A 13,258-nucleotide genomic window follows, 5' to 3' on the forward strand; every position below is an offset into this window, starting at 1 on the left:
GAGCCTGCTTCTCCCTCTGCCTGTGTCTCTGCCTCTCTCTCTCTCTCTGTGACTATCATAAATAAATAAAAATTTAAAAAAATCCTGTTTTCACTGGGTAGGAGTTGCACATGCTTTCTGACCAATCCCAAAAGGCCAGGGGGTGTAACTGGGTTGGAAAGACGTAGAAGTGATTACCCTGACATCTAAGATGGGGAAGTGGGAAAGAAGCATGGGGGCAAAAGAGGAAAGCAGATCTTGTAGACATCCTCCCTGTCCAGCCTGGTTCCGGTTTCTTCCAAGAAGCCTTCCATATCAGCCTGCCCTTGAACAAAGCTCTCTCTTTGCACTTCTAGAGCACCTGTTGATGTGCAATGTGCTCAGCACGTCACCACCGCTCACCTTTAGCTATTTGCCTGAAGCTGGTGTTGAAATTTAAGAGCACAGTCGGCCCTCGGGTTTCTAAATGGACTGTAGGTAGCTAGGGCCTGGGCAGGCAGACCTGTGAATCCGGCTGATGGCCAACCATGCACCTGCTAAGTAAGCATGCCTGAGAAAGCGTCCAGGTTCTTGGAGAGCGGGAGGCGCCCTACACAACCCCCCCTGCAGTCATTGGAGGGCGCTGTCTATTGGTTTCGGAAACCTATAACCCTCCTCCTTCGTTGAGATCCCTGCATGCTCTTCCCCGCTGGGCACTGCAGGACAGAGGTTGATGGCGTTTGCCATCTAACCCCACAGACGCTTCTCCTCTGGCCTCCCAGTGGGTCACCAGCATCCGAGTCCTCCGCTTCTGCCCGCGCACACGCCTGGACTACATTTCCCAGTCTCCCCTGCAGCTGGGCGTGGCCACACGACAGGGCTCGAGCCAATGGCATGCAAGCTTGGGCGACACGCTCACTTCCGGGCAGGCCGCGGTGAGACCCGCCCTCAGACTTCCGGCCCGCCGTCGGCCGGCCTCCTCCGAAGCAGGTGCGCCCCGCTCGCCGCTGGCGCCTGCGTGGGCCGGGCCGGGGGCTCCGCGCTGCCGGGGGGCCCCGCACAGGAGCGGCGCGCGAGCCTCCTCTGGGCTGCGGCCCTGGCGCTCTTACTGCTGTGGCGGCCGGCTCTGGTCCGCCCCAGCTCGCACCGCGCGGCTCTCCACGCGGGGTCGCCCGGCGCCGTCACTGCTCCTTGTCCCCTCCCCGAGGGGCGCTCAGGGCCCGACGGCTCCTGGCGGGGGGCGGCTCCCGCGGCGCCGACAGCAGGTCTCCGTCGGTGCCGCAGGGTCTCCACCCCGGGGCCGGGACGGTCACCCACGGCCCGGCCTGGCTCTCCTCCACGCCCCCGGGTCTGCCCGCCTGCTGGCCTGGCCCGTGCCCCTCGGCCGCGGCCTCTTGCTCTGTGCGTCCTCCCGGTCGGGCTCAGGTGCTTCCGAGAAACAGCTGCCCCAAGATACCTGACGAGTGTCTCTAAAGCATCTGTGAGGTTTGTGTCGTGTTATATAAGTACATGATATTTAGGGAATGCTGAATCCGTATTTCGTCGTCTTCTTTAACTCTTTTCGCTCCATTCTTTTTAAAGATTTTATCCATTTACTCATGAGAGACACAGAGAGGGGCAGAGACGCAGGCAGAGGGAGGAGCAGGCTCCTGCAGGGAGCCCCACGTGGCACCTGGTCCCCGGACCCCAGGACCCCGCCCTGGGCCGAGGCGGGCGCTCAACCTCTGAGCCACCCAGGCGTCCCCACCCTACTTCTTTTTTTTTTTTTTTATGATAGTCATACAGAGAGAGGCAGAGACACAGGCAGAGGGAGAAGCAGGCTCCATGCACCGGGAGCCCAACGTGGGATTCGATCCCGGGTCTCCAGGATCAGGCCCTGGGCCAAAGGCAGGCGCCAAACCACTGCACCGCTCAGGGATCCCCCCACCCTACTTCTAAGTAAGGATAAAAATCTTCCCACAACCCCATGGGTTTATCAGAGGGCCTAAGCTGATGCCTGGAATGATCTGTAGGTTCTCCTAACTTTTAGGCTTCTTGGATCTTGACCCCTTAATACCCATAAGAGGCCTGGACCCTTTCATTGTGCATCAGTGCAAACCTGCCCTTGACCGGAGGTCTCACAACATTTTCCCACCAGTGCCCAGGCCTGCTCCTGGCAGCCCCATGCACACCCAGGGTTTCTGTCTTCCAAAGTGCTTGCCCGTTTGACCTTTGCAAAGGCCCCGTGACTCAGGCAGGACAGTGATAGTCACTATGTGCACGTAGCCCACAAGAAAAGAGGCTCAGGGAGGGTGACCAACTTGTGTCTGCGTGTGTGCTGGGCTGTCTCTAGGACCAAGGACCCAGACAATTCCTCTCGTTCTCCCCCCTTTCTCCAGCCTGAGCTAACAAAAAGACACATCACAGAGACCAACAGGAAGCCAGGCCAACACGCCGGGACATGGGGGGTGATGGAAGCTCGCACCGACTCGACTGGTGAACTGAGTTTACAACAGACCTAGCCAGATAGCTTCAGGGGACTGAACATTTGTCCCTCTTCTAATTTTAAACCCCTCTGGCCTGATGGGAGTGTCTGTGGTTACAGGGTTTAGCAGCTGCTGCTGCTGCTACTGTGTGGTCAGGGCCACCACAGGAAGACAGGTACTTACTTGATTTTTCTTCTTTAACCGTGTATTCAAGCACTTTGGACGAGCTCTCATTCGGGGAAGGGAAGTGGACACAGAGCACCAGATGCTTCAAGCTGCTATCCTGACAGACCAGGAATGTCTGCAACGGAAGAAGGGCGGGGGAGCTCCATGAACCAAAGATTTGGGTGAAGGTTAGAAAGACAGCAGTGGGTTGGAAGTCATCCAGAACGTTCCAGAAACAAGGAGGCAGGGTGGGGAACGGGATTCTGCCTAAGAGTCCTGTGTCACCTGGCCCATGTCCCCCCTGGCTCCTGAGTCCCAGTTTCTCATCTGGCCACAGAGGGGTCCACCTAAATCAATGTTTCCCAAAGAATTCTGTGTTGCAGACACAGAGTTTGGAGGGGGTGTTTAAAACGCGGGTTCCTGGCCCCCCCCCCCTGGGATGCTGGGTGGGTTGGTGGGGGCCCAGGATCAGGGGATTCTGATACGGGCGGTGGTCCTGCCTCTGCTCTTAGAAAAGCTCTAAGGCACAGGGAGTCATGTTGATTTTCCACTCGCGCCCCAGCACGTATGCTTACCTCCACCCTCGTCCCAACCTGGGATCTAAGCCTCTCCCACTCAGGCCCCTAGTGCCTGGCCAGAGCTTGGAAAACCGGGAGTCTGCCCAAACTTCTGAGGCGAGGCTGGGGAGCCACTAGGGCAGCCCCACTGATGTGGCCTGGGCATGAGAGGCTCTGGAGAAGCACCGTGGTGGCCCTTGGTCCCCACCCCCCATGGCACATTGCCCTCCCAGTGATGCTTCCTGTTCTCTGCCATTGTTCCTGAGGACTGTTATTATCACGTGGCTACATTATTAGAATCATTAATACAACATAATAACATTATTGCCTCCCTTGTCTGCCTCCTGCCTTAACCCTGGGTGATGATAGATCCCATGATCTCATGCAGTTCTTTTATTAAAGCTATGGGGGGATATTATTATTATTATCCCCATTTTATACATAGAGAGAGGCAGTAACGCCCAAGGCCACTAGGCTAGTTAGTAAGTGCTGGAGCTGGGATTTGAGCTCAGGCCCTGTGACCCGGATCCAGGCCCTCCATCACCCCCAGACCCCCTGTGCTCTGCTCAGCCCTGAAAGACCACATCTCCTTGGAGCGCAGTGACATTCTGAGCCCATTGGTCACTGAGCTGTGGTTGAAAGTTTACAGCCCCCCCCGCCCCCTTTCTGGAGCAGGGCTGGGTGGAGAGGGCGTGAGAACCTGGAGCAGATGGGTGGATGAGGGAGGATGGGAGGGAGCACGGGGCAAAGGGGGGGGTAGGTTTCTTGGGGTGGAAATGCAGGTGCGATGCTGCCTACAAATACATCCCCACCTGGAAGGTGGCCCTCCCTAGGGGACCCGACAGGAGGCCAGCTCACCTCTAGAAGCCTCCTTGGCCCCTGCCCACAGAGAGGATGCCTGAGGCCTCAGCCCAGCTGGCCCTACCCCAAGCTGTGGCCATCACTGAACTGACACGTTCACCCGAACCCGGTCTGACCCCAGGAACATGCTGTCCTCCAAAGGAAAAGAGGTCACCTGGCCTCTTCCTCGGAGGTGCAAGGTCAGGCTGCCTGCTGCCCACCAGGCCCCTGGGAACCTGCAGTGTGTGAGGCCAGGAGAGGGCGCATATGGGCATGGGGGGGTGAGTGCGGTGTCATGAAAAGATGTGGTCTTTGTCCCCGGTTCCTGGCACAGAGCTTCAGAAACCCTTGGAATTTCCTGAGCGATAAGTGTTTTTTATTATGTATAATGAGTTGCTTTAGATCATACCTGGGTTCACGCTGCTATGACTCATGGGGGGCCTGCTATGACTCATGGGGGGTGGCCACAGCAAAGGGGGGACCGGGAACACACAAGAGGGTTGGACTGCCAGCTCCACCTCGGCCTTGGGGCCAGGAGAGCCATGCACGTGGGATGCCACCATGTAGGTCTGCTGCGTCAGGAGGGGGCCTCAGTGGAAGCTGGGGCTCAGCGTGCTTGGAGATGCCTGGGTGGTGAGCCCCTGGAGGTGCCTGCACTCCACAGTGCAGGACGCGGGGGCCTGCTCCCCTCGCCGCCGGACCCCCTCATCCCTCCTATTTGTCAGCTCTGTGGCTCAGTCCTTCAGAATAACAGGGTCAGCAGATCTGCGGTCCCACCTGGAACTCTGGGAGCAGGACCTGGGGGAGGCCTGAACCGGAGCCAGTGGCGTCCCTGGAGGGCCAACAGAGCAGACCCAGACCCTGATCCTGAGCCAGGATGGGCGCTGAGGCCAGTGCTCCAAACTGCAACCAAAATTGGGTGGTTTCTGCCTTTGTAGGGAAAGCGCCCCCTTTACACGTTGTGGTGCGTGTGGGGGGCCACGTGCCCGGGCGGGTCCCAGTGCAGAGGTCCTCAAGTGGCCCAGAGCTGCCTTTCTCCATTCTCCGGCGTCGGGAATGGCACAGTTTTCAAACTACAGGTCATGACCCATGAATGCGAATGCCTCCGACTAGGTTTATTCTTTCAGACTAAAACGTAAGAGAACAGAAGAGAAGAAGGATGCCTACGGGACGGGCGGACTCTGTCAGAGAGGAAAGGAGAGGGAGACAGAGACCTACAAAGGGCCTGGGCCCCAGTCTAATGAGTAAGTGTCTTATTGCTTACTCCACTGGCGGGGCCTCCTCCCTCCACCGTCGGAGCCGCACTGCTCTCCCCGACGGGCAGCGATGAGCACTCACTGGCCCGGGCAGGGGCCTCCTGGACGCCGTCCTGCAAACTGCTGGGCTCTCTCACAGCCCCACGAGCTGATTTCTGGGTTTCCTCACTCTGCTGACATGTCGGCCCTCGCGTGCCACTGAGAGAAAGGAGAGGAGGCGGGAGCCTGCGGGCAGGGCCCTCTCCAGCTGGCAGGACCTGTGGCCTGTCACAACCTGTATTTCTCGGGCTCCCAGAGGGCCCTGGGCAGCCAGCTGGGAGCTCCTCGGCCCTGGGTCACTGTGGGGCCTCCCTGAGCCTTCTGCTCTCATTTGTCACCAGACCACCCAGCAGACACAAGAGAGAAAGTAATTGCAACACCACAGGAAGCCCCCAGTGGATAATCAGGTCCAAACAGATGCCCCCTCAAGAACCATTCTCCGTGTGCCCCCGACCCCCCACAGCCGGGCTGTCTGTCAGTCTCCGGGTCTCAGGTTCCACGGGGAACTGGGGGTCAGTGTGCCACACGCATGGGGTTACCGGGGATCTCCTGGGCAGTGGTTCAACGATGGGAGGAGCTGGGACAGAACAGTGCCTCACACCTGTGCTCTCTGTGGCCTCCCGCCCTCCCACCACCTCCCTCCTCACTCTCCATCCTTGACAGGTGAAGACGCAGGGCATGGGGAAGCTAGATCACCCAGGGCCGTGCACATGGGACACGGGCCCAGGTGCCACTGCGAGCAACTTGCTCCTGTACCGCCGTCATGTCTGTGTCATCTACTCACTGGGGGGCAGGGGTGTACACGGGGGGAGGAAAGCCCACCAGGCAGGGTGCTGACAGGTGCCTGGCCCCGCCTAACCCCTGTCCCATGGCCACAGAGCCACCTGGAGCACTTCCTTGTGCTATGGCCAAGGCCTGGGGCTCTTACCTGCAAAGCAAGATAAGGCACTGGGGGGGGTGAGGGGGTGCAGTGAGGGGAGGCTGGGAGCTAGTGGGGGCAGGCGGAAGCTGGAGGAGACCCCTGATCCCACCTGCCCACGTGGTGGGGGGAAGGGGGTGCTGACCCCCAACAGACTGCCCGGCCACAGTCCTTTGGAACAAGTGGGTCATTTCTGTGTTCCCCTGGGGGAGGGTTAGCTGCCCAGCCAGTTACACAGTCACATTTGGGAAACATCCGCCCTCAGCACCCCAGACGTGGTGTCACTGCAGCAAAGAGGACTAATGCAGTGACCCGCGGGCCTTCTCGTCGTGGTGAATCACCTCTGCTTCACTTGACAGTCCAGCCCGAGTCCAGCCAGGACAAGACCACCTGTATGACCTGCCGGTGAGACCCTCACCCCCCCACTCATGTGACCTGCCTGTGAGCCCCTCGCCCCCTGTGTGACCTGCCCATGGGCCCCTTGCCCCCACTCCCAGGGGCCATGGCTCATCGCCTAAGGAGAGGCAGGGCCTGATGGGGGTGGCAGGGACTGCAGGGGAGCTTGGCTCCTACACCCTTGGGGGATTCCGTGTACCAGTTCCTCGAGCCACCTTGACTTCTCTTTCTCCCTCGTGTAGCTGTTGCTTTTGGGAGCTGCAGTGGGACCCACATCCCAGCTCCGCTCCACGCCAGCCGTGGATCATGGACAAGCAGCCTTTCGTTCTCCAAGTCTCAATCTCCTCGTGTGAGCATGAGTGTGATAATATCCACCTCCCAGACCTGCCTGTGAGAACTGCTGACTGTGTACGGAAAGCACCTGATGCCAAGTGTGCCTTGAATAACAAACACTGATAATCTTTGTTGTTCCAGTAGACTGCTACCATCTACTGAGCACAAAGCCACAGGCTAACATGTTTATAGGCGTTATCTCATTTGATAGATAATTATTAGTGAGGTGATTATTATGTATCTTTCCCCCAAGTCAGAGATAGGAAAGAGGGACTCACAGGCCGTTCCACTAGGTGCTAGATTAAAAATGGCCACAAATCCTTTGCAGCATCTCTCATCCAACTTCCCCAGCCCTGGATGGGGTGGCCTTCAGTCTTGTTTCCACCAAAAGAAAGTGGCAGACATAGCCCTGTGGGGTTGCAAGCCTAGGCTTTGAGGCGGGTCAGCTCCCCTGAGTGCTCCAGGCCAGTTTTGGGACCATGGGTGTCACGTGACGCCACCAGAGTGAGTCTGCTGGGGTCACATGGCACAGCCCCAAGGGCAGGCAGCCCCGCGAGCTGTCAGTGGACTGTGGCTGTGCGGCTGACCCCAGTGAGACCAGCAGTGGAACTGCGCAGCAGAACTCAGCCCCAGCTGCTAACCCACGGAATCGCAAGCACATCCAATGGTGACCATTTGAAGCCACTGAATTTTGAAGTGATTTGTTATGCACAGTAGCTGATGATATAGCCATCAGGAAGGACGTGGGCCTGATCCTTTGGGGACCCCTCTTCCTTCTATGAGGTGCTGAGTAGGGATCCCCAGAGCTCAGGGGCGGGGACTTGGAAGGCTGGCGATGCACCCAGCGTCCCGCTCTCCAGCCAGAGGAACCAAGACCCAGAGATGAAAGACCTCCCAGGTCACATCAATTGTGAGCTGCAGAGCCAGGACAAGAACGTAAGGCCGTGACCTTCAGGCCAGGGTTATGAGCGCCACCATACACGGCTTCCAACCCACCCGGCCCTTCGAGCGCCACCCAAGCGTGTGTCTGCCAGGCGTCAGGCAAGAGGATGTAGGTACCTTACAGCAGCCACCTCCCGGAGACTTAAAGGGTTTTACCCAGTGTACAGATAAGAAAAGCAGGGGGAGAGGGAGAGGGGAACATTCAGAGCGGTGGGCCTTGGGGCCCCTCCTCAGACAACTTCAGCCCAAGTCTCTGGAGCCGGACACTCTGAGCTCAGGCCTCAGCTTGGCGACGCTGAGCTGTGCGGTCGCCCTGGGGCTGCTTCTTCCTCTGGGAAAGGGGATCCTTGTAGCTCCAGCCACAGACGGTCGCTGTCAGTCAGCTCCCCAAGGACTAGTCTTTTCCATTTCTTGCCAACTGACACCAGTTCTGGTCTGGGTGCTGATGTATCAGCCTCAGGAGGATTTCGTCAAAGCCAATCAGGCTGCTCTGCTCCTTCTTGCCATTCACCCCCTTTCCCAGCCTCCCTTGCAGCTAGGGGTGACCAAAAAGGATCTGAAAAAATAGCTGTTCCCTGATGAAAAGCCTGAACCTAGGAGAAGAAAGCCTTTTGCCTGTGACCTCCTGCCTTTGAACGGGCAAGATGGCTGGAACTGCAGCTGCCGTTTTGTCACCATAAAGTGACAAATCAGGAGGACAGAAAGCCAACACTTTGAAGATGGAGGAAAGAACAGTGAAAAGACCCTGGGTTCCACAGACATCACTCAGCTGCTAACCTAACCCTGGGCCCCACCGTCCAGATTTCTCATTAGGGGAACAAAAGGAGCTCTCTGGCTGAAGCTGCCATAGGCTAGGTTTGTTGTGGCTTAACACCAAAAGGATTCCCAGCTGACCCAGGACCTCAAAGGATTACTAAAAGAACCGCACAGGTGCCTTGAGTAGAATGCCTGCTACATAATAAGCCCTTGGGACATGGGGTCTCCCTTCCCCAGGGCCCCTCTACCTGCCTTGAGTCCTGAGGACAGAAGCCCCCACCACGGGGTTCATGGATGGCTCCCTGAGTCGGGGGAGTGTGACGACACACCGTGCACCCGCGTCAGCAGCTCCAGACTCCAGGCCTCAGCCAGAGGGAAGGGAGAGGCCCGAGGTGGGCAGTGAGGGAACATGAGGTGACAGGCGGCCCCCGGGGACCTTTCTGGTACCCGCCTGTGGCCCGGCCAGGGTGACAGTGAGTGGAAGAGCCCACAGCCATGCCCCCTGTGCCACCCTCCCTCCACCACAGCTCCTAAGTGTTCCCCGGTGAACCAGGCCATTGACATGCCTCGCCATGCCCCAGGGCCCTCACTCAGCCTCCCTCCTCCGTGGGACCAGCACCGCCGGCGCCCTGGGGAGCCGACCCCTGAGTCAGCCCGCTACTGCTATTCCCCCTTCCCCCCACCCTGTGCGCTTCCCCAGTAGCCTGCTTCAGGAACTCCCAGAAAGCAGAAGAATGCCTGCCCCACTGGACAAACCAACCGGAGATGCCCACTCTGGGGGGTCCAGGTTTCCTTGGAGCTAGGATTATCCTGCCTGCACCCCCCACAATGACCGTGGGGTGGAGGTTAGAGCGCTGGGTGGCACAGCAGGACACGCAGCGTCCCTCCTGGTTCCCACCCTGACTCACTGTGTCCTTGGCAGGTCACTTCCCCTCTCTGAGCTGGCTTTTCCAGTCTAGTGAGGGCGGCGGGGGGCAGGGTCCCAGGACTCCTTTTTTCTAGAAGATTCTCTCCCAGATCAGTGCCCCAGGGTCTTTCCCAGCCCCCGAGAGGCTGGCATTGAGTTTCCCGGGGAAATGCGTGCAGTCCCGGAGGCTGGAGCAGCCGGCTGTACGAGCCTTGCCCTGTCTACCTCTGGCTGTGGTCGAGGGTGGTGGTGGGGGAGACCAACTGAGTTCCACAACAGTTGGGCCGGAATATGCTTAGGGAGAGAGTTATGCAGCCTCTGCATGCCCCTCCTCCTCTCCAAGTAAATATATAGAAACCCAGAGCTCAGCGCACGAGAAATGATTTTACTTTTACTATCCATTTTTGGGTGGGATGATCTAGAGCTGTCTGCTTTTCTATTTTGGTTATGTTAGGACTATTTTCCAGCTCCTCGAGGAGGGAAACTTTCCAATCATGCCCACTGGAGCTGGAACAGAAGTGGCTGCTGCTTCTCAGAAGCCACAAGCTCAGAGGCTGCCATGCTGTTGGAGGCAGGGGTCTGGCGGCCCCGTGGAGAGCCCCCTCCGGACCCGTGTGGCCCACCTTTCCCATGACTGTAGCATGGCACAGGGTGAAGTGTCCCCACCACCGAGGGAGCCTTTCAAACATGCCACTGCTGCCTATGCCTTCTCCAAGCCAAAAAAACCCACAAATAGCACTTCTGGGAATGAGGCCGAGACATGGTATGTACATATTTTTTCAAGCCTTTGAAGACAGTCAGTTGGTGAGTTCAAGTCACACTCTAGTGTTTAGCAGCCGTTCCACGTGGGGCAGGCTCCTTACCATCGCAGCTGAGTTTCCTCGCCTATAAAATAGGAAGCCGGCCCCCTGTTCTGCAGGGCTATTGGCAAGATGAGAGATGGTGCCCAATGCAGTGGACCAGGGAGCTGTAGGCTGCGCCCTCCTCCCTGACCCCAGTCCTTGAAGGGGCAAGAGAGGGGCTGCGCTGATGCTTTTACCCAACTCATCTCGAATGGGATTGGCATTCCCTGGGCTCACACCTGGGGAAAGTGCCTGGAACCACTTACCCAGTGGGTCTGTATCACCACACAGGCTACCCCAGCTCCTGAGCTAGCCCCTGCTACAAAAAGGGATCTTACAGGAGACTTCTTCCATTCTTAGCTATCTTTTGTCTTCCACTCTGTGGCTTTACAGCCGTGATGAACACATGTGACACCATTTCTCTTGCTTTCTCATGTTATTCTCTAATAAGAGGAACCAGGGCTCCTTGGAGAAATGGCTGACCCAGGACCAGGGCCAGAAACAAGACAATCCTGGAGCATGCAGTGTCAGCAAGTAAGGAAGCGCTCCAAAAACCACACACTCACACCCATGCAACGATGGGCAGGTGTCAGAGGGTCACAGGAAACAGCCCAAGGAGCGCCCGATGGCCAAAGCTGGAACAACGTGAGTAACCCAATAATTAAGGTACTGCTGGATCACAACCCAAAGCAGAAAAGCAGTATCCATGCGGCCCTACCCTGCTGCTACAAGTAAAGGGTGGCACGAATAAATAAATGGACAGACAAATCTCTTGTGCAGAAGAACTCCAAATAATGGATGTAGATCATCGAGGATGCTCCACTCCCTGAGGGTGGGCTGTGCCATATAAGATGGGGGCACAGGGGGAACCTGGCAGGCAGGGGGTCGGCCAGGGGCCCCAAGTCAACATGAGCATGGAGCAGTAAGTCACACAGGTAGTCGGCACCTCTGATGCCAGGTGATGAGCACAGCACTTTACTGCTGGGGTCTTCCTCCCCCAAACTGCAAACTCTGGTGTAACCATCAATAAATCCCACTGACGGACCCCTCCCCCCGACCAAAGTACCTCAAAATACCTCTATTCCTCCAAACCGTCAAGGCCATCGAAATACAAAACAAGTCTGAGAAACTGTCACAGTCAGGAGGGGCCCGAGGGGCCGCGATGACGACATGCAAGATGTGCCCTGCATGAGAGGCAGTCACAGGGAGAGGCCATGAGGGAGGAGCTACGGGTTCTCCTTGACACAGGTGCGTCACCGTGGCCTCAGTGACTGTGACAAACGTATCCTACCAGCGTGAGGTGCCCGCAGCCAGAATCGGGTGAGGGGTGTCTGGGAACTCCCTCAATTATCTTTGCAACTTTGCTGTAAATCTAACATTTCTATAATCAAGCTTTAAAAACAAAAACAAAACAAAACCCCACCGTTTGGGTGCAGAATGAATAAAGGCGGCTGTTTGACTGCCTTGCTTCTGGACACACAAAGACCAAACGTGGGCCAGTATGTTCCCAAACCTTATCAGAGAAGCAGGCTGCAGGGAGGGAGGTGGGATGGGGTTGGTCACAGAGATACTAGGGGGACAAAGGAGCTGGACGCCTGGTCCCCTGACCATTTGCTTCCCCATCCGGCGGGGTGGGGGGTGTCCAGGCCAAGGGCGTCCAAGGTGAAGGCCTCGCAGCTCTTACAGCCTGGGGGCTGCCCCAGCGAGTGCAACTTGAGAAGCGAGACGAGCAGGGCACTGGCTGAGCTTCAGGCCGCTGGCTGTGCCGGACGAAGCTGCCGGCTAAGGGCCCCCCCAGGGTCACAGCCTGCGGGCACTGCTCTCACTGGCAAGGGAGTGAGCCTCTCTGTACCTCTGCTTCCTCGGCCGTCTGTGAGGACCCGAGCAACACCCACCACCTGACAGAAATCGCTGCGGGTGGAGAAGACCACGAAGTACAGCTCTGGGTGGACGCTGGCCAACTGTTCTCAGCAGAGCGGGCACGGAGGGTTCTGTTTCTGCCTGAAAACAGGCGTGAGGAGTCGGGGTGAGGGCAGAGGGCAGGGAAGGCCACACGGGGTTCGTCTGCCGTGGTGCTGGGTCCCCTGCTCCTAAGGGTGGCCTGGCCCCTCAGAGCCGCAGAGCTGCTCTCGCTCCCAGAACACAGGTGTCACTTTAAGGAAGCTTCCTATTGGCCACGCTCAGCTCCCAGGTGGTGGGGACCCGCTTCCTGTGCTCCCCAGAAGCAGCCCTATGCTCCCTGCCACCCTTAATTTGTTCTAAGGGGCCATCGGAGCCAGGCCCACTGCATCCCCGCGCCTGCGACGTCCCTGACCTGCTGGGTCCCTGACCTGCCACGTCCCCAGACCTGCTGTGCACCCAGACTCTCCATATCCCCAGACCTGCCGCATCCCCAGACCTTCTGTGTCCCCAGACCCTCCACATCCTCAGACCCGTTGCATCCTCAGACACACACATGCAGTGGCTCTGCCCTTCAGCAACTCCAGTATCCCCGTCACGTCACGCTGCCTTCCAGCCCCATGTGCCCAGCCCAGCTCGGCCCACCTCTGGGGCTTGGCCCGCCCCCACCCACCCCCTAATAGATCCTCTCAGCTCCCTCATCCCAGTCCTGCCCCCACCCCTGCCCCAAGCTACAGGACCCAGCTCAGCATCTGCCTCCTCCAGGAAGTCTGCCCACATCACCCCAGAACTCGGCATCTCGGGCCAGAGTCAGATCTTCTCACACTCAGGGTAGAGACAAGGGATGACAACGAGAGTCCTCACAATCCACAGCCTTGAACCGTCTTTCTAGCCTTGGGGGTGGGATGGCCTGGAGATGCATGCTCCTCGCTGGTTCCCAGAGCACCCGGCTCCGCTCGCACCTGGGGCAGCCTGCATGGTCAC

General features: G+C 58.1%; 2 protein-coding genes across 6 annotated transcripts in view; one reads left to right on the plus strand and one right to left on the minus strand.

Annotated features, from left to right (window-relative positions):
• The window catches only part of RIN3 (Ras and Rab interactor 3), a 105,139-nt gene that overhangs the window by 57,126 nt on the left and 34,755 nt on the right, over window positions 1-13,258 (minus strand). For 2 of the 3 annotated variants that reach the window (XM_041758267.1, XM_041758266.1), the window contains exon 3: window positions 2,607-2,724. The exons of the other annotated variant lie outside the window; for it this stretch is intronic. In XM_041758267.1, coding sequence (XP_041614201.1) covers window positions 2,607-2,724 — 118 coding nt within the window. The remainder of the gene's footprint in view (window positions 1-2,606; window positions 2,725-13,258) is intronic. 3 annotated transcript variants of the gene reach the window in all.
• Window positions 136-12,789, plus strand: LOC121492937. 3 transcript variants are annotated; one of them, XM_041758269.1, is made up of 4 exons: window positions 136-1,443; window positions 5,113-5,229; window positions 6,559-6,604; window positions 6,838-12,789. In XM_041758269.1, exons 1-4 carry the CDS (start codon window positions 848-850, stop codon window positions 6,946-6,948), a joined length of 870 nt encoding a protein of 289 aa, XP_041614203.1. In that variant the 5' UTR covers window positions 136-847; the 3' UTR covers window positions 6,949-12,789. The 3 variants fall into 3 exon arrangements, with proteins under 3 accessions (XP_041614203.1, XP_041614204.1, XP_041614205.1); XM_041758270.1 differs by lacking the exon at window positions 6,838-12,789 and having other exon boundaries at window positions 137-1,443; window positions 6,412-6,756; XM_041758271.1 differs by lacking the exon at window positions 6,838-12,789 and having other exon boundaries at window positions 140-1,443; window positions 6,465-6,754.

Source organism: Vulpes lagopus, chromosome 6, assembly GCF_018345385.1.
Source record: "Vulpes lagopus strain Blue_001 chromosome 6, ASM1834538v1, whole genome shotgun sequence".
NCBI classification, from domain to species: domain Eukaryota; kingdom Metazoa; phylum Chordata; class Mammalia; order Carnivora; family Canidae; genus Vulpes; species Vulpes lagopus.